Below are 22095 nucleotides of genomic sequence, written 5' to 3' on the forward strand. Positions count from 1 at the left end.
CCTGTACCCCAAACTCTCCAATACTATCCTCCTCCTTCTCCCTGTATTCCCACAATCTGCCAATACCACCCCCTTCCCTCTTTATTCCCAAATCCCCAATACCATCCCCTCCTCCTCTCTGTACCCCAAATCCTCCAATACTATACCCTTTTTCCTTCCTATATACCCCAGATATTCCAATACCACCCCCTTTCTCCTCCTCTCTGTACCCCAAATCCTCCAATACCACCCCCCCCTTTTCTTTACCCAAAATCCTCCAATACCACCCCTTCCTTCTCCCTGTATTCCCCCAATCTGCCAATACCACCCCCTTCCTCCTCTCTGTACCCCAAATCCTCCAACACCAGTTCACATATCTCCGCAGCGGCTCCGGTGTGATTTACACAGGAACACTGTACATCTTTTGCTCCGTTTCATGTCCGAATTCAGCCCAAAAATTTGGGCTGAAATCGGACCTGAAACAGGGAACGAGGACGCACCGGACTCCTGCTGTGAGCTGCTGCGTGCTCAGATGTGAACCCAGCCCAAAACCTTACATAGTTACATAATAGGTGAGGTCGAAAAAAGATGCAAGTCCATCAAGTCCAACCTATGTGTGTGATTATATGTCAGAATTACATTGTATATCCCTGTATGTTGCAGTCGTTCAGGTGCTTATCTAATAGTTTCTTGAAACTATTGATCCCCCCCGCTGAGACCACCACCTGTGGAAGGGAATTCCACATCCTTGCCGCTCTTACAGTAAAGAACCCTCTATGTAGTTTAAAACAGAGCTCCACCTCATTTAATATGTTTTGCTTAATTACATGCCATAAATCTATACAGTAATAAATAGATTTTTTTTTCTTTTGTACTTTGTGTTTTTGCAGAAGTCCTCCTCTGCTTCCTGTCTCAGCTCTCTGCGGATATGGGCGGGTAATCTGCGGATATCACGTCATTTCCTCTTGTCGAGCAATGTCTCCTGGGAGCTCCTGTCATTATTCCCAGGAGTCATTGCGGATGCCTGCCGCGAGTTATCGCGGGATTTCGCCACCGCCGCCGTTGTCATGGCAACCCCTCAAGTTTACAGCGCTGCCCACTGTAAACACTGAGCATGCGCGGGAAATGGCGTGAATGCTGGGAGCTCAGCATTCACCATATCCAGGAAATCCATGCTTGTGGGCTTCACATGCCCACAAGTAAGATGGGAATGGCCACAATATTTTTTTTATAAATATTTATTTAAAACGAAAATGGACAGCAACAGCAAAAAAAAAAAAAAAAAAAAAACTAAACAGTGAGTGTATTTATGATTTTACATGTATCTCAATGACTGAAAAAAAAAAAAAAATAGGAATGGTCGCTGGAACTCCGCTTTAAGGTTAAACCTCTTTTCTTCTAATTTTAATGAGTGGCCGTGTGTCTTGTTAAACTCCCTTCAGCGGAAAAGTTTCCTCCCTATTGTGGGGTCACCAGTACGGTATTTATATATTCTGGGGTCACCAGTATAGTATTTATATATTGTGGGGTCACCAGTATAGTATTTATATATTGTGGGGTCACCAGTATGGTATTTATATATTGTGGGGTCACCAGTCCGGTATTTATATATTGTGAGGTCACCAGTCCGGTATTTATATATTGTGGGGTCACCAGTACAGTATTTATATATTGTGGGGTCACCAGTACGGTATTTATATATTGTGGGGTCACCAGTATAGTATTTATATATTGTGGGGTCACCAGTATGGTATTTATATATTGTGGGGTCACCAGTCCGGTATTTATATATTGTGAGGTCACCAGTCCGGTATTTATATATTGTGGGGTCACCAGTACAGTATTTATATATTGTGGGGTCACCAGTACGGTATTTATATATTGTGGGGTCACCAGTATAGTATTTATATATTGTGGGGTCACCAGTATGGTATTTATATATTGTGGGGTCACCAGTCCGGTATTTATATATTGTGAGGTCACCAGTCCGGTATTTATATATTGTGGGGTCACCAGTCCGGTATTTATATATTGTGGGGTCACCAGTCCGGTATTTATATATTGTGGGGTCACCAGTACGGTATTTATATATTGTGGGGTCACCAGTCTGGTATTTATATATTGTGGGGTCACCAGTACGGTATTTATATATTGTGAGGTCACCAGTCCGGTATTTATATATTGTGGGGTCACCAGTCCGGTATTTATATATTGTGGGGTCACCAGTATAGTATTTATATATTGTGGGGTCACCAGTCCAGTATTTATATATTGTGGGGTCACCAGTACGGTATTTATATATTCTGGGGTCACCAGTATAGTATTTATATATTGTGGGGTCACCAGTATAGTATTTATATATTGTGGGGTCACCAGTATGGTATTTATATATTGTGGGGTCACCAGTCCGGTATTTATATATTGTGAGGTCACCAGTCCGGTATTTATATATTGTGGGGTCACCAGTACAGTATTTATATATTGTGGGGTCACCAGTACGGTATTTATATATTGTGGGGTCACCAGTATAGTATTTATATATTGTGGGGTCACCAGTATGGTATTTATATATTGTGGGGTCACCAGTCCGGTATTTATATATTGTGAGGTCACCAGTCCGGTATTTATATATTGTGGGGTCACCAGTACAGTATTTATATATTGTGGGGTCACCAGTACGGTATTTATATATTGTGGGGTCACCAGTATAGTATTTATATATTGTGGGGTCACCAGTATGGTATTTATATATTGTGGGGTCACCAGTCCGGTATTTATATATTGTGAGGTCACCAGTCCGGTATTTATATATTGTGGGGTCACCAGTCCGGTATTTATATATTGTGGGGTCACCAGTCCGGTATTTATATATTGTGGGGTCACCAGTACGGTATTTATATATTGTGGGGTCACCAGTCTGGTATTTATATATTGTGGGGTCACCAGTACGGTATTTATATATTGTGAGGTCACCAGTCCGGTATTTATATATTGTGAGGTCACCAGTCCGGTATTTATATATTGTGGGGTCACCAGTCCGGTATTTATATATTGTGGGGTCACCAGTATAGTATTTATATATTGTGGGGTCACCAGTCCAGTATTTATATATTGTGGGGTCACCAGTACGGTATTTATATATTGTGGGGTCACCAGTCTGGTATTTATATATTGTGGGGTCACCAGTACGGTATTTATATATTGTGAGGTCACCAGTCCGGTATTTATATATTGTGGGGTCACCAGTCCGGTATTTATATATTGTGAGGTCACCAGTCCGGTATTTATATATTGTGGGGTCACCAGTACGGTATTTATATATTGTGGGGTCACCAGTCTGGTATTTATATATTGTGGGGTCACCAGTCCGGTATTTATATATTGTGGGGTCACCAGTACGGTATTTATATATTTTGAGGTCACCAGGCCGGTATTTATATATTGTGAGGTCTCCAGTCTGGTATTTATATATTGTGGGGTCACCAGTCCGGTATTTATATACTGTGGGGTCACCAGTCTGGTATTTATATATTGTGGGGTCACCAGTCCGGTATTTATATATTGTGGGGTCACCAGTCCGGTATTTATATACTGTGGGGTCACCAGTCTGGTATTTATATATTGTGAGGTCACCAGTCCGGTATTTATATATTGTGAGGTCACCAGTCCGGTATTTATTTACTGTGGGGTCACCAGTCCGGTATCTATATATTGTGGGGTCACCAGTCTGGTATTTATATATTGTGGGGTCACCAGTCCGGTATTTATATATTGTGGGGTCACCAGTCCGGTATTTATATATTGTGGGGTCACCAGTCCGGTATTTATATAATGAAATCATATCCCCTCTCAAGCGTCTCTTCTCCAGAGAGAATAAGTTCAGAGCTCACAACCTTTCCTCATAACTAATATCCTCCAGACCCTTTATTAGTTTTGTTGCCCTTCTTTGTAGTCGCTCCATTTCCAGTACATCCTTCCTGAGGACTGGTGCCCAGAATTGGACGGTATACTCCAGGTGCGGCCGGACCAGAGTCTTGTAGAGGGGAGAATTATCGTTTTATCTCTGGAGTTGATCCCTTTTTAATGCCAATATTCTGTTTGCTTTGTTAGCAGCAGCTTGGCATTGCATGTCATTGCTGAGCCCATCATCTACTAGGACCTGAAAGCTGATTGGTTTCTCAGCACCAGATTTTACACTCTCCAGTTTATAGTAAACCTTCCCCCATGATGACACCCGTCCCCCCGCAGGCCCTGCTACAGAACCCGACCCCATCTTCAGAGGCGCTGAGCACAGAGGAAGAACTCCGGGTAATAGGGAGCGGCGGAGAGTCACATTTTATCACCACACATCATTCCTTCTAAACTGTATTTTATCCCCGTGCTTGACTTCTACTTATTTAAAACGTTACCTTTATATTGTGATAATGAAGCACTTGACTCCTGGGAGGCGAGCTGTATATAAATAGAGTTATTATGATTACCATCACTGTCACTGAGCCCCGGGGATTGGGCCTCTCCGTATATGAAAATTATTATTCTACATTCGGCTCCGTCCATTTCCTGCGGAGAATATATGTTCCATTTATAAGCACCCGGCATTGCCTTATACAGTGCGGGATTATGATGAGAAAGCCTTTTCGTGCTCCCCATACTCTATATAAGCATGTGCAGAAACCTATACGCTGCCATGTGCAATGCGTTACCCAGACGTGTCTGCGCGCGCGCACGCGTGCGAGCGATTCCGCCATTCTCACCTCCATAAATGAGATTCCCAGGCTCCAAACGTCAGAATGAATTCCGTACTGCTCCCCGGCAATCCGCTCAGGCTGAAAAAAGTACAACAATAGCTGCAGTCAGAAATCGGAGCGAAACATCTGGCTGAGAAGTACATTTTATTCATATTAAATGGACCTATCAGTATAATTCCCCATTCCATTATCAGGCTTGTTATCATTTTGAATAATAAAAAAAAAAAAAGAAAAAAAAAGTACCATAAAACTAGTGAATAAACAATAAAGAAATATTAAAAATGGACCTATCAGTATAATTCCCATTCCATTATCAGAAATGAATAAAATTCATATTATTAATTCAATGATAATTTCATTATAATTTTGAATAATAATAATAAAAAAAAAGTACCATAAAACGAGTGAATAAACAATAAAGAAGTATTAAATGGACCTATCAGTATAATTTTCCATTCCATTATCAGGCTTGTTATCATTTTGAATAATAAAAAAACAAAACAAAAAACAAAACAAAAAAAAAACTAGTGAATAAATAATAAAGAAATACTAAAAAAGGACCTATCAGTATAGTTCCCATTCCATTATCAGAAATGAATAAAATTCATATTATTAATTCAATGATAATTTCATTATAATTTTGAATAATAATAATAAAAGAAAAAAAAAAAAGTACCATAAAACGAGTGAATAAACAATAAAGAAATATTAAATGGACCTATCAGTATAATTTCCATTCCATTATCAGGCTTGTTATCATTTTGAATAATAATAAAAAAAAATAAAAAAAAAGTACCATAAAACTAGTGAATAAACAATAAAGAAATATAAAAAATTGACCTATCAGTATAATTCCCATTCCATTATCACAAATGAATAAAATTCATATTATTAATTCAATGATAATTTCATTATAATTTTGAATAATAATACAAAAAAAAAGTACCATAAAACGAGTGAATAAACAATAAAGAAGTATTAAAAATGGACCTATCAGTATAATTTCCATTCCATTATCAGGCTTGTTATCATTTTGAATAATAAAAAAAAAAAAAAGAAAAGACAAAAAAGTACCATAAAACTAGTGAATAAACAATAAAGAAATACTAAAAATGGACCTATCAGTATAATTCCCATTCCATTATCAGAAATGAATAAAATTCATATTAGTAATTCAATGATAATTTCATTATAATTTTGAATAATAATAAAAAAAAAGAAAAAAAAAAAAGTACCATAAAACTAGTGAATAAACAATAAAGAAATATTAAAATTGACCTATCATTATAATTCCCATTCCATTATCAGAAATGAATAAATTCATATTATTAATTCAATGATAATTTTATTATAATTTTGAATAAAAAAAAAAAAAAAAAAAGTACCATAAAACGAGTGAATAAACAATAAAGAAAGTTAATAATTGACCAAAAACCATTACAGTTTCTGTTTAGGTTCAACCGCTTCAGCCCCGGAAGATTTCACCACCCCCCCTTTCCTGGCCAGAGCGCTTTTGCGATTCGGCACTTTAACTGACAATTGCGCGATCGTGCTGCGTTGCACCCCAAACAAAACTGACGTCCCCCCCCCCCCACAAATAGAGCTTTATTTTGGTGGGATTTGATCCCCTCTGCGGTTTTTATTTTTTGTGCTATAAACAAACAAAAAAAAAAAGCGACAATTTAAAAAAAAAAAACGCAATACTTTTTGCTGACAATTGAGCAGTTGTGCTGCGTTGCACCCCAAACAAAACTGACATCCTTTTTTTCCCCATAAATAGAGCTTTCTTTTGGTGGCATTTGATCACCTCTGCGGTTTTTATTTTTTGTGCTATAAACGAAAAAAGAGCGACAATTTTTTTAAAAAAAAACTGCAATACTTTTTTCTGACAATTGCGCGGTCGTGCTGTGTTGCACCCCAAACAAAATTCACGTCCTTCCCCCCCCCCCACAAATAGCGATTTCTTTCGGTGGGATTTGATCACCTCTGCGGTTTTTATTTTTTGTGCTATAAACAAAAAAAAAAAAAAAGAGCGACAATTTTGAAAAAAAAAAACAAAACGCAATACTTTTTGCTGACAATTGCGCGGTCGTGCTGTGTTGCACGCGAAACAAAATTCGTGTCCTTTTTTTCCCCCCACAAATAGAGCTTTCATTTGGTGGCATTTGATCACCTCTGCGGTTCTTATTTTTTGCAATATAAACAAAAAAAAATCGCAATGAGCGTATATTGCTTGGTTTGCGCAAAAGTTATAGCGCCTACAAAATATAGAATAAATATAGTTCTATGGCATTTTTATTATTAATTTTTTTGGCGGTGATCTGCGATTTTTATCGGGACTGCACCATTGTAGTTGAAAACATTTGACACTCTTTCGGGACCATTGTCATTTATACAGTGATCAGTGCTATAAAATTGCACTAATCATGTGTAAATGGCACTGACAGGGAAGGGGTTAACACTAGGGGGGGTGATCAAGGGGTTAAGTGTGTCCTAGGGAGTGATTCTAACTGTGGGGGGGAGGGGTTTCCACTCGCATGACAGCGATCACTGCTCCCGATGACAGGAAGTGGTGATCTCTGTCATTTTACAAGGCAGAACAGGGGAATGCATTGTTTACATAGGCACTTCCCCCGTTCTGCGGCTCCGTGACACGATCGTCGGGAGACCGGCGGGCATAGAGTCTGCGGCGGGCACGAGCTCGCTAGCCCCGCCATTTACAGGGGACGTACAGGTACGCCCATTTGCCCACCGCTGCCATTGTGCCGACGTATATCGGCGTGCAGCAGTCAGCAAGTGGTTAAAGTGGTTGTAAACCTCAGACATGAAATATGAACAAAGCATTTCCCTCTATAGGATAAATTCTTAACCATGGACAAACCACTAAAATTAATACCACATCTCTAAATTGAATGGATATAGGAGCACTTGTGGGATTTTTCTGGTACACTCATTTATATTGAGAATAACAATAACAAAATACAGGCTTGAAGAGAAGGAAGGCAAAGTGGTCCCACACAGGGGAACAAAACATCACTTTTCACGTGAATACAAAACAAAATATTTTTCAAAATGTAAAGGCAAAAGAATCCCACCACTGAGCCGGAAGTGGGAATGAGTAACTGGACTCGGAGGTCCAAGACATGGCAAGACTAACAGACAAATCAAAATGGACAAACAAAATGAAGGAAAAAATAAATAAAAAATCATCAAAACAAAGAAAGGGGGGGGGGCTGGGTAGGGAGGGATGGGAGGGGGGGGGCTGGGTAGGGAGGGAGGGGGGGGGGCTGGGTAGGGAGGGATGGGAGGGGGGGGCGCTGGGTAGGGAGGGAGGGGGGGGCGCTGGGTAGGGAGGGAGGGGGGGTCTGGGTAGGGAGGGATGGGAGGGGGGGTCTGGGTAGGGAGGGATGGGAGGGGGGGCTGGGTACGGAGGGATGGGAGGGGAGGCTGGGTAGGGAGGGATGGGGGGGGCTGGGTAGGGAGGGATGGGAGGGGGGGCTGGTTAGGGAGGGATGGGGGCTGGGTAGGGAGGGATGGGAGGGGGGGGCGCTGGGTAGGGAGGGAGGGGGGGTCTGGGTAGGGAGGGAGGGGGGGTCTGGGTAGGGAGGGATGGGAGGGGGGGGCTGGGTACGGAGGGATGGGAGGGGAGGCTGGGTAGGGAGGGATGGGGGGGCTGGGTAGGGAGGGATGGGAGGGGGGGCTGGTTAGGGAGGGATGGGGGGCTGGGTAGGGAGGGATGGGAGGGGGGGGCCTGGGTAGGGAGGGATGGGAGGGGGGGCTGGGTAGGGAGGGATGGGAGGGGGGGGCTGGGTAGGGAGGGATGGGAGGGGGGGGCTGGGTAGGGAGGGATGGGGGGTTGGGTAGGGAGGGATGGGAGGGGGGGCTGGGTAGGGAGGATCGGGTGGGGAAGGATGAAGTGGGGAGAGCGAAGGTAAGAGGGAGGAAAGAGAAAAAGGAGATGTAGAATTAGGCCAGAAGTGAGGAGGAGAATACTTGTGGGATTTTTAAAGTGATTGTAAACCCTTACAAACCACTTTGACCTACAGGTAAGCCTAGATTAAGGCTTACCTGTAGGTCCAAGCAATATCTCCTAAACCTACACTAAAGGTGGGCACCGGTAGACAGCGGTGCGCTAGGCACACTGAGCGTGGCATCGTCGATGACGAAGATGCCGCGCGTCTCTGCTCCCGTGCGCATGCGCGGGAGTGACGTCATCGCGGCTTCGCCGGTTGAAAGCGGCGGAGCTGCGAGACCCCACCAAGAAGATGGACGCTCGGAACTACAGGGGACAGCGGTGACTTCGCTGGCTCCTGTGTCAGGTAAGTGACACATAATGGGCTACTATGCGATGCACAGTAGTCCATTATGCTTTGCCTTTGCAGGGAATGAAAGAGGAAGTAAACTCATCAGGGTTTACTTCCTCTTTAAGGTGCATGTACTAATAAATTGATCCAAAGAGGTATATTAAAAAATATATATACATTTTATTTCAACAATAATTACATTTTTTGTCGAAAAACAATTCCACAACAAGTACATAAAGTACAATTCCTTATGCATCAGATTTGATGGAGTTCCCAACATGTTTCACCTCTCAATCTGGGCTTCCTCAGGGGATGCTGTCCACTTGGAGCAGAAGCCTCTTTGATTCAATGAATTTTGATATTTGTTTATATTTCATGATTCAAACCGGGTTCACACTACGACATTGGGAGCTCATGTCACATGACGTGTGAAAATCAATGTTTCCCTATGGGAGCCGTCTTAACTGGTCCGACACAAGTCGGTCCAACTTTGACAATGCTCCCCGTACTACTTTGGTCCGACTTTGATCCTACTTCAGCCCATTGACTATCATTAAATTCGGATCAAAGTCGGATCGTCATCTTGCATGATCCGACTTGGGCATGCGACTTGTGCTCTGATGATCTTGAGGGGGAACTCCATGCGAAAATATAAATAAAAAACCAGCATGGGCACCCCCTCCAAGAGCATACCAGGCCCTTCGGTCTGATATGGATTCTAAAGGGAACCCCCCTACGCCGAAAGAACGTCGTGGGGATCCCCCCAAAATCCATACCAGACCCTTATCCGAGCCCGGCCGATCAGGAAAGGGGGTTGTGACAAGCGAGTGCCCCCCTCCTGAACCATACCAGGCTGCATGCCCTCAACATGGGGGGTGGGTGCTTTGGGGGAGGGGGGCTTCCTGCAGGGGGGCGTCCTGCAGCCTCCCCACCCCAAAGCAGTTTGTCCCCATGTTGACGAGGACAAGGGCCTCTTCCCGACAACCCTGGCCGTTGGTTGTCGGGGTCCCCCACCCTATGTGAATGAGTATGGGGTACATCGTACCCCTACCCAGTCACCCGGGGAAAAAAAGTGTCAATAAAAAAAACACACTAGACTGGTTTTTAAAGTAATTTATTAGGCAGCTCCAGGGGTCTTCTTCTGACTTCAGGGGTCTCTTCCGACTTCTCTGCTCTTCCCGGTTCTTCTCCCGCTCTCTAGGCTCTTCTCCCAGTCTCCGCTTCTTCTCCACGCTCTCTGGCCTCTTCTGCCGGGCCCCTCCGCTATCTTCTTCCAGCTCTTTTACTAGCGTTGGCTCGGTCTTCTCCTTCATCGTATTTTTCCCTCTTTTGTTCTTCTGATGTTGACATGACGCTCTCTCCCTCTGTAATGCCGTGTGCGCGGTGCACAACGATTTATATACGCGTGGAGTGTGGTCACCGGGTGATGTCATCTGTTGACCACGCCGACGACAGAGAAGACCGGGCCAACGCTAGTAAAAGAGCTGGAAGAAGATAGCAGAGGAGCCCGGCAGAAGAGGCCGGAGAAGAACTGGAGACCGGGAGAAGAGGCCGGAGAGCGGGAGAAGAACCGGAAAATGTGGAGAAGTCGGAAGAGACCACCGGAGCTGCCTAATAAATTACTTTAAAAACCTGTCTAGTGTGTTTTGTTTATTGACACTTATTTTTCCCCATGTGAATGGGTAGGGGTACGATGTATCCCATACTCAATCACATAGGGTGGGGGGCCGCGATCTGGGGGCCTGCTTATTAAAGGGGACTCCCAGATTTCCCGATGAGCCCCCCCACCAACCAATGGCCAGGGTTGTCGGGAAGAGGCCCTTGACCTCATCAACAATGGGATGTGGGTGCTTTGGGGTGGGGGAGGGATGCAAGACGGCCCCCTGCCCCAAAGCACCCACCCATGTTGAGGGCATGCGGCCTGGTACGGTTCGGGGGTGTGCTCGCTTATCCCAACCCCCTTTCCTGACCGGCCGGGCTGCGTGCTCGGATAAGGGTCTGGTATGGATTTTGGGGGGACACCCATGCCGTCCTTTCGGCGTTCCCCTTAGAATCCATATCCGACTGAAAGGCATGGGTATGCTCTAGGAGGGGGAACCCATGCTGGTTTTTTATTTAAAATTTTGCGTGGCATTCTCCCTCAAGATTCATACCAAACACAGTTCCTGGTATTGGCGGGGAGCCAAGTTGGATCCCTGTTCATTGAAGTCAGGGGATGTAGGACAAATGTTGGAACAATGTAGGACCAATGCAGGACTGATGTCCCAGAGCAAAGTAGGATGAAAGTCGTACTACTGTCGTGTAGTATAGTGTAAACCCGGCCTCAGATATGCACTCTTATATATTGATTTTTGTGCACATGCGTGTGGGGATGTGATCAGTGCTAGCAGCTGGTTTTTTTGAATGCCTTTCACACACACACTGTTTTTTAGTACATGTATAGTTACTTTTGGATTTTGGGTAGCTCACAAAACTTTGACAATGTGATACACCTAACCTGCCAGTGGCCATGAAGTTATGATCGGTGTATATGCCAGACTTGAACATGGCTACCTAACCTACCAGTGGCCATGAAGTTATGATCGGTGTATATGCCAGACTTGAACATGGCTACCTAACCTACCAGTGGCCATGAAGTTATGATCGGTGTATATGCCAGACTTGAACATGGCTACCTAACCTACCAGTGGCCATGGAGTTATGATCGGTGTATATGCCAGGCTTGAACATGGCTACCTAACCTGCCAGTGGCCATGAAGTTATGATCGGTGTATATGCCAGGCTTGAACATGGCTACCTAACCTGCCAGTGGCCATGAAGTTATGATCGTGTATATGCCAGGCTTGAACATGGCTACCCTTAACCTGCCAGTGGCCATGAAGTTATGATCGTGTATATGCCAGGCTTGAACATGGCTACCCTTAACCTGCCAGTGGCCATGAAGTTATGATCGGTGTATATGCCAGGCTTGAACATGGCTACCCTTAACCTGCCAGTGGCCATGAAGTTATGATCGGTGTATATGCCAGACTTGAACATGGCTACCTAACCTGCCAGTGGCCATGAAGTTATGATCGGTGTATATGCCAGACTTGAACATGGCTACCTAACCTGCCAGTGGCCATGAAGTTATGATCGGTGTATATGCCAGACTTGAACATGGCTACCTAACCTGCCAGTGGCCATGAAGTTATGATCGGTGTATATGCCAGACTTGAACATGCCTACCTAACCTACCAGTGACCATGAAGTTATGATCGGTGTATATGCCAGACTTGAACATGGCTACCTAACCTACCAGTGGCCATGAAGTTATGATCGGTGTATATGCCAGACTTGAACATGGCTACCTAACCTGCCAGTGGCCATGAAGTTATGATTGGTGTATATGCCAGACCTGAACATGGCTACTTAATTATATATTTGGTGGACTAAAGCTACCCTACAGTGCAGACTAGGAGTTATTTTGTTTGCTTCTAAGGTTTGAGTTCACGATATGAATTTATTTTTATTGTGCCAAGGTCAGGAGAACGTAAGACAAAAGGTAGGAGAGCTCCCTTGACATAGCTTCTCAGTATGCTCTTAATGCACCTGGCTGCTTCACACTTCTCCTCGCAGGCACATAACCCCGGGGCCTCCCAACAAGAAAACAAACTCAGAAATTAGTGCCAGCTGAGTGTCTTCTGTGTGCATATCCAGGTCAGCGCTTGTGAGAAGATAGAACAGTAAATAAGAGTCACAACTTCTAAATGCGTTGCTCCCTCTTGCCTGCTATAGACCGAGTACTTCTCAACGGCAGGCTTTGCATTCTTCGGCACGGAGTGGACGACGGGGTTAAAAAAAGGGGATATATTTTCAATGGAGGCGGCGAGATAAATATGGAATAGAGATGTCTTTCCTCCTGGATCTAATCCGGCATTCCAATTAGCAGATGGATTCCCTTTCAAGTGCCAATCCGTTTAATGCACACCTGGGATCTGCCTTCATGCCATCAAAAGGACCCTCAATTTAATTACTGTCCAACTAAATATCCATGTGAGCTAAGTAATATTTAACCCCTCAAGGGCTACAGGTGTCTGCTACACGAGATTGCCTGGGCATTACTGGTGGAATGAATGGTGTTGGCATGGGTGCATAGAAGCCTACAAAAAACACATGAAGCAAGGAGAGCGTATATATAACTCTTTTGCCTATATGACCTATATTGTGTACAGCGGGTAAAATAAGTATTGAACACATCACCATTTTTCTGGGTAAATATATTTCTAAAGGTGCTATTGACATGGAATTTTCACCGCATGTTGGTAACAATCCATGCAATCCATACCTACAAAGACATAAAAAAAAAAATACGTACAGAAATGAAGTTATGCGTAATAAAATGGAGAGACATGGGGAAAAATGATTGAACACGCTAACTGGAATGTATTTAATACTTGGTACAAAATCCTTTGTTGGTGATGGCGGCTTCAAGACGCCTCCTGCATGGAGAAACGAGTCGCATGCGCTGCTCAGGTGTGATTTCGGCCCGTTCTTCCACACAGTCTTCAAATCTTGAAGGCTCTGTGGGCCTCTTCTATGAACTCTGATCTTTAGTTCTTTCCATAGGTTTTCTATTGGATTCAAGTTAGGTGATTGGCTGATCCATTCTAGCAGCTTTATTTTCTTTCTTTAAAACCAATGGAGAGTTTCCTTGGTTTGGTATCATTGTCTTGCTGAAATGTCCGCCCCTCATTTTATCTTCATCATCCTGCTAGATGGCAGCAGATTTTTTATCAAGAATGTCTTGGTACATTTTTCCATTCAGCCTTCTTTTAATGACATGACGTTTGCCAGTACCACCCGCCCCAAACCATGATGTTCTCACCTCCAAACCTCACTGTTGGTATGGGGGGGTGTTTTTGGGGTGATGTGCCATGTGACCTCCAAACAAGGTGTGTATTATGGCATCCAAAGAGTTCAATTTTGGTCTCATCTGATTAGACTGCATTCTCCCAGTATTTCACAGGCCTGTCTAAATGTTGTGCAGCAAACTTTAACCGAGCTTCAACATGCTTTTTCTTCAGCAATGGCGTCTTGCGTGCAGTGTGCTTACAGGCCATGGCGGGTGAGAGAATTACTTATTGTTTTATTTGAAACAATTGTACCTGCTAATTCCTTTCTGAAGCTCTCCACAAGTGGTCCTTGGCTCTTGGACAACTCTTCTGATCATTCTTTTCACTTCTCTGTCAGAAATCTTGTGAGGAGCACCTGGTCATAGATGGTTTATGGTGAAATGATGTTCTTTCCACTTCCAGATTATGGCCCCAACAGTGCTCACTGGGGCATTCAGAAGTTTAGAAATCCTTCTATAACCAATGCCGTCAGGGTGTTTTGCAACAATGAGGTTGCGAAGGTCTAGAGAGAGCTCTTTGCTTTTACCCATCATGAGATGTTTCTTGTGTGACACCTTGGTAATGAGACACCTCCTTTTTATAGGCCATCAGTTGAGACTGAACCAGCTGATACTAATTTGCAGGATTGCTTTCTAATTACTGATATATTTCAGCTGGTGTTTTGGCTTTCCATGCCTTTTTGCACTTCCCTTTCTTCATATGTTCAATACTTTGTCCCTGTGCCATTCCATTTTTATAACCCATAACCTAATTTCTGGTGTCTTTGTATGTATGGATTGCATGGGTTGTTACAGAAATGTGGTCAATAGCACCTTTAGTAATAGATTTAACTAGAAAATTGGGAACGTGTTCAATACTTATTTTACTTATTTGGTTTCGGTGTACATAAGAGAGACGGTTGCTGTCTATGGCAGATGAAGGTGTTACAATAAATTGATAATTTCTGTAAACAAAAGATGCAAATGGAGGGGGGGCTGCGTGCAGAGGTTTTTTTTATTACATAGAATGGATTGAGGTAGACTAAAGCTGAACTACAGAAGTTCAGCCACCTTCTAAACTGCTCTGAATTACTAGAGGTAAAGTCAAACAAGGTGCATGCCAGCTTGCGGACATCTCTTTCATTTACAATTTTATTGGAGCACTGGGAGTAAAGCTATTGCTATACTTCTAGTGCTCCGACGCTGGAGCTGCTGGTCTCTGCCCCTGAAGCTGCAGAGTCATGCGCAGACACTCTGCCTGTCCCTTCCCTTTCTTCTGCCCAGTCACAGAGTGCTTTGTATTATGTGAACTCATTTACAAAATACAAAGCTTTCTGTGAATAGGCAGCAGAGGGGAGGGGCATAGAGAGGTGCTACTTTACGAGAACATTGTCTCTCCTATCAGAGTGCTGGGAGTATAGTGATAGCTGTATTAGTAAAACTGTCAGTTGTAAAAAGAAAAAAAAGAGACAAGTCCAACGGTTGGAATGCACCTCGATCTGATGTCACATACTGCAGAAAAGAAATGCCCTGTACACACGATAGGATTTTCCGACAACAAAATCCGTGGATTTTTTCCAACGGATGTTGGCTTAAACTTGCATACACGTGGTCAAACAAATCTTGTCGGAAATTCCGAACATCAAGAACGCGGTGATGTACAACACGTACAAAGAGCCGAGAAAAATGAAGTTCAATAGCCAATGCGGCTCTTCATCTTGAGTCTGAGCATGGGTGGAACTTTGTGCGTCGTAATTGTGTACACGCGATCGGAATTTACGACAAAGGATTTTGTTGTTGGAAAATTTGATATCCGGATCTCAAATTTTGTGTGACGGAAAGTTCCGATGCGTGGAACTTTGTGCGTCGGAATTGGGGACACGCGATCGGAATTTAGGACAACGGATTTTGTTGTCGGAAAATTTGAGATCCAAATCTCAAATTTTGTGTGACGGAAATTTCCGATGCGTGGAACTTTGTGCGTTGGAATTGGGGACATGCGATCGGAATTTACGACAACGGATTTTGTTGTCGGAAAATTTGAGATCCAAATCTCAAATTTTGTGTGAAGGAAATTTCCGATGCGTGGAACTTTGTGCGTTGGAATTGGGGACACGCGATCGGAATTTACGACAATGGATTTTGTTGTCGGAAAATTTGAGATCCAAATCTCAAATTTTGTGTGACGGAAATTTCCGATGCGTGGAACTTTGTGCGTTGGAATTGGGGACACGCGATCGGAATTTACGACAATGGATTTTGTTGTCGGAAAATTTGAGATCCAAATCTCAAATTTTGTGTGACGGAAATATCCGATGCGTGGAACTTTGTGCGTCGGAATTGTGTACACACGATGGGAATTTACGACAACAGATTTTGTTGTCGGAAAATTTGAGATCCAAATCTCAAATTTTGTGTGACGGAAATTTCCGTTGGAAAATGTCCGATGGAGCCTACACGCGGTCGGTAATTCCGACAAACAAGCTCCCATCCAACATTTTCCGTGTGTACGGGGCAAAAGAGTACAGCTGAGCGTAATCTGGAACCTGAGCGGAGAGAAAGGACACACCCCCCTTCCTCTACAAAGCCTCATAGGGAAACATGCTCAGCTTGGCTGTCAATTGACCTCTGAGTTGCTGGAGGGGGAGTGAGGCCGTCCCTCGTGATTCTGTGGTGTCGGCATTACTTGTCACAAGCGACTTCTGCACACTGCAGAGAGAAGAAGGCACTTGGTGCTTTGGATTAGGGCTAGTGTACACTATAAAAGGATATGCTGTGTTCGCTTTTCATTTCAGAGGTTTACTACTTTAAGGTAAACCCAGTCGCAAAATGAATATATGATGACCGACTTACTAAGCAGGGGGCCACCTTCAGTGAAAGCAACAGGTCAAAACGAATATGGAAATCTCGAACGTTCCATAAAGATGAGCCTGACCTCCCCTCTCTTGAGCCTGTATGTGGGTCAATGAGGCTGCCCAAAAAGACCCGCTATAGGTCAAATGAGGCTACGCATAGAGGCTCAGGGAGATGAAAATCTCAAGCATATTGTTAACTGGAAATGAAGAATTTTGCATCTAAATTTGGCATCCTATATCTCTCCGTTCCTCTGAAGATAACCTAAGCTTATGTAATTTTTTTTTTTCGCCACCACATGGGAATCATCAATTTTTCAGAACTTTGACAAGTTTACATACAAAAGGCACTTGTTTCTTATGCAACTAATCAATATACAGTCATATGATACAAGCAAAGCACACGGGAAAAGACCCACGATCTCAAAACTCACCGCCATATAAGCATTTGTACCCACGTAGGTCTTGGCAATTGAATTCACTAGCTAAAAAAAAAAAGAAAGAAAAATAAAAAAAAAAGAAACAAGGGTGTTAAAATGACAACAGCATTAAACGGGCAATTATTTCTCATTTAATCCACCCATCAAAACAAAAAGATAATAGAATAGTGATGATATAAAAGACAAAATAAAAAATATATAGAGTGCTTTTATCTGCAGGCATTAAACAGAAGATGATTACACTTCTCGCTTCCCCTTATAAACAAAGCAAGTGTTATCGGTGACAAAGCTTTCTTCAGACTAGCCAGCCACCTAATGTTTAAATACGATCCGTTTTCTAGCCAAGATTCGGGAATAAATAGGTTACAGTAAGAAAACATTCCTATAGTGATTTTGCGAGCAGTAAACACAGAGGCAGTCCTGGATTATCTACTTGCTTGCCCGGGCCTATTCCGATACTTCTCACATAAATGTAAAAATAAGCTGAAAAAAAGATTAGAACCCCCAAAAACATTATATATATATATATAGTTAGCAATGAAGGGTGTTAATTTTTTTTATAAATATAACAAACTACAAGACAAAATTAACTATATAAATATATATATATATATATATATATATATATATATATATATATATATATATATAATATAATATTATATATATTATATATATATATATATATATATATATATATATATATATATATATATATATATATATATATACCTCCCAAAATATAAATATAAATAATATTACAATTTTTTTAAATATATAAGCAGACGATATACTAGTATATAAAATTGTAATGCTTTATTTGACGTGTAACAAACATTAAAAAAAAGTTATTAAAACCATAAGTTAGCCACTCGAAGTTATCATTCATATGGTCGTGAGAACTGCTTTAACCACTTGCTTACTGGGCACTTAAACCCCCCCCCCTCAGTCCCAGACCAATTTTCAGCTTTCAGCGCTGTTGCACTTTGAATGACAATTGCGCGGTCATGCAACGCTGTACCCAAATTAAATTTTTATCATTTTTTCCCCACAAATAGAGATTTCTTTTGGTGGTATTTAATTACAGCTGGGAGTTTTATTTTTTGCTAAACAAACAAAAAAAAGATGCAAAATAAATAGAAAAACAAAATCATGTTTCATAGTTTGTTATAAAATTTTGCAAACAGGTCATTTTTCTCCTTCATTGAAATGCGCTGATGAGGCGGCACTGGTGGGCACTGATAGGCTGCACTGGTGGGCACTGATAGGCTGCACTGGTGGGCACTGATAGGCACAGTTAAGGAGGCACTAATAGGCACAGATAAGGTGGCACCGATCGGCACAGATAAGGCAGTATTGATGGGCAAAGATGGGCACAGATAAGATGGCACTGATGGGTGGCACTGATAGGTGGCACGGATGGGTGGCACTAATGGGCACTGATAGGTACCACTGATAGATGGGACTGATGGGCACTGATAGGTGGCACTGCTGGGCGTCACTGATGGGCACTGGTAGATGACACTGATGGGCACGGATATGTGGCACTGAGGTGCAGCACTGTTGAGGCAGATTGTGGGCCACTGATAGGTGGCACTGTGGGCACTGATGGGTGGCACTGTGGGCACTGATGGGTGGCACTTTTTTTAATATTTAGGTGGCACTGGCAGAGGGCAGGTGGGCACTGATGAGCTGGCCGTGATCGGGACTGAAGTCAGCTTTTTTTTTCTCCTCGCGCTGTCAGCGGAGGAAAAATAGCCGATTACCGGCTCCGTTGTGTCACATGCTCAACTGTCATTGGCTGACAGCTGATCACGTGGTAAGGGGTCGGGATCAACCCCTTGCTCCGATCACAGAGGGCTCAGGGGGCGCGCAGGCCGCTCGTGCACGGGACGACGTCAATAGACGTAGTCCCGGCAAAGCAGGTCCGCGCTGTAGCCGTCATTCGGCTATAGCGCGGATCTCCAGTGGTTAAAGGGTCTATGCATTTTGCTGCACTGTTATTGTTACAGTATCCATGTACTGAGATCCGAGGTCCTGAGGAAGCGGGGTTTCGCGCGAAACTTGTCGACCCTTTAAAGCGGATCTCAAGGCCATATGAATAACTTTGGATCGGCCAACTTGTGCATATGGTTTTAATAACTTTTAAATATTTGTTATGCCGCGTACACACGACCGGACTTTCTAGCAGACTAGGTCCGACGGTCTTCCCAACGGACTATCGGCGGAGTTCCGACGGACCTTCCGAATGGACTAAGTCTGTTCGAAAGTCCGTTCATTTTGAACGTGATGGCGTAAGACGGGACTAAAAAAGGAAGTTCAATAGCTAGTAGCCAATAGCTTCCCTTACGTCGTATTTGCTCCGTTGGACCAGCACACAGAGGAACGGTTTTCCCGAAAGGAATTGAGTCCGTCAAACAGATTTGAAACATGTTCTATTTCTAGGTCCGTCTGATTTTTTTATGTGAAAAACGATCGGATTAGCTAACACACGATCGTATTGTCCAACGTCGGTCATGTGTACGAGACATTATACATCGAAAAAAGTGTTAAAATTGTATATACTAATACAGTATCTCACAAAAGTAAGTACACCCCTCACATTTTTGTAAATCTTTTCTTCTATCTTTTCATGTGACAACACTGAAGAAATGAGACTTGTCTACAATGTAAAGTAGTGAGTGTACAGCTTGTATAACAGTGTAAATTTCCTGTCCCCTCAAAATAACTCAACACACAGCCATTAATGTCTAAACCGCTGGCAAAAAAAGTCAGTACACCCCTAAGTGAAAATGTCCAAATTGGGCCCAAATTGTCAATATTTTGTGTGGCCACCATTATATTCCAGCACTGCCTTAACCCTCTTGGGCATGGAGTTCACCAGAGCTTCACAGGTTGCCACTGGAGTCCTCAGGCTCTGCTTCAGTATGTCACAGTACATGTTGGCATTCATGGTCCCCTCAATGATCTGTAGCCCCCCAGTGCCGCAGTGCCCCCAGTGCCACGCCGCATTGATGCCGTAATTCATGCAAAAGGAGCCCCGACCAAGTACTGAGCACATCCTATACTGTACATGGACAGACTTCTCACCAATACAACACTTCTGCATTGAAAATATCTTTTTTTATTATTGGTCTTATGTAATATCGTAATTTTCTGAGATACAGAATTTTGGGGTGTCGCTCGGTGTAAGCCGTAACCATCAACATTAAAAGAAAGAAATGCTTAAAATATATCACTCTGTGTGTAACACATCTATATATAATAAATGAGTTTCACTTTTTGATTAGAATTACTGAAATAAATTAACTTTTTGATGATATTCTAATTTTATGAGATGCCCCTGTATACACTTCTATATTGTGTACAGTATTGGATTCCTTGGGGCACTATACCTCCCACTGACACCAACAGTGGGGCTTAATTACTTCCACTGACACTAACAGGGCACTATTCCTCCATAGCAATGGGGCACTATTTCTTCCTCTAATGCCAATGATGGGGCACTATTCCTCCCACTGATACTAATGATGGGGCACTATTCCTCCCACTGATACCAATGATGGGGCACTATTCGCCCCACTAATGCTAATAATGGGGCACTATTTTTCAAACTGACACCAATGATGGGGCGCTATTCCTCCCACTGATACCAATGATGGGGCACTATTCCTGCCACTGATACTAATGATGGGGCACTATTCCTCCCACTGATACTAATGATGGGGCACTATTCCTCCCCACTAATACCAATGATGGGGCACTATTCCTGCCACTGATACCAATGATGGGGCACTATTCGCCCCACTAATGCTAATAATGGGGCACTATTTTTCCCACTGACACCAATGATGGGGCACTATTCGCCCCACTAATGCTAATAATGGGGCACTATTTTTCCCACTGACACCAATGATGGGGCACTATTCCTCCTACTGATACCAATGATGGGTCACTATTCCTCCCACTCACACCAATGATGGGGCACTATTCCTCCCACTGACACCAATGATGGGGCACTATTCCTCCCACTGACATCAATGATGGGGCACTATTCCTCCCACTGACACCAATGATGGGGCACTATTCCTCCCACTCACACCAATGATGGGGCACTATTCCTCCCACTGACACCAATGATGGGGCACTAATCCTTCCACTGACACCAATAACGGGGCACAATTCCTCCCTCTGACACCAATGACGGGGCACAATTCCTCCCACTGACACCAATGATGGGGCACTAATCCTTCCACTGACACCAATAACGGGGCACAATTCCTCCCACTAATACCAATAATGGGGAACTAATCCTCCCACTAATGCCAATAATGGGGCACAATTCCACCCACGAATGCCAATAATGGGGCACAATTTCTCCTGATGCAGCCCTTCGCTTTCCTTTATCCTGCCCCTGGGGTACTTTTTCTCTCACTCATTCAAGACGCTATTCCCTCCACTTACACCAACAAAGGGCCATATTTCTTGGTGGTGACATCAACAATGGGGCACTTTTTTTTCCCATTCATACCAATGATGGGGCACTATTCCTCAAACTAACGCCATCAATGGGGATCTATTCCACCCACTGACACCAACAATGGGTCACTATTTCGCCCACTGACACAAGCAATGGGGCACTAGTCCTCCCACTGACACCAACGATGGGGCACTATTCTTCCCATTGATACCAATGATGGGGCACTATTCCTCCCACTGATACCAATGATAGGGCACTATTCCTCCCACTGATACCAATGATGGGGCACTATTCCTCCCCACTGATACCAATGATGGGGCACTATTCCTCCCACTGATACCAACGATGGGGCACTATTCCTCCCACTGATACCAACGATGGGGCACTATTCCTCCCACTGATACCAACGATGGGGCACT

General features: G+C 43.4%; 1 protein-coding gene across 1 annotated transcript in view; it reads right to left on the bottom strand.

The window, feature by feature from the left end:
* Positions 1-22095, bottom strand: part of MAP2K5 (mitogen-activated protein kinase kinase 5) — a 330503-nt gene that overhangs the window by 97787 nt on the left and 210621 nt on the right. Inside the window, exons 15-16 of the mRNA XM_077469109.1 lie at positions 17191-17241; positions 4734-4805 (exon numbers count right to left, since the gene is read on the bottom strand). Coding sequence (XP_077325235.1) covers positions 4734-4805; positions 17191-17241 — 123 coding nt within the window. The remainder of the gene's footprint in view (positions 1-4733; positions 4806-17190; positions 17242-22095) is intronic.

This window comes from Lithobates pipiens, unplaced genomic scaffold, assembly GCF_037356315.1.
Source record: "Lithobates pipiens isolate NorthernLeopardFrog02 unplaced genomic scaffold, aLitPip1_a1.2 Scaffold_8, whole genome shotgun sequence".
Taxonomy (NCBI): domain Eukaryota; kingdom Metazoa; phylum Chordata; class Amphibia; order Anura; family Ranidae; genus Lithobates; species Lithobates pipiens.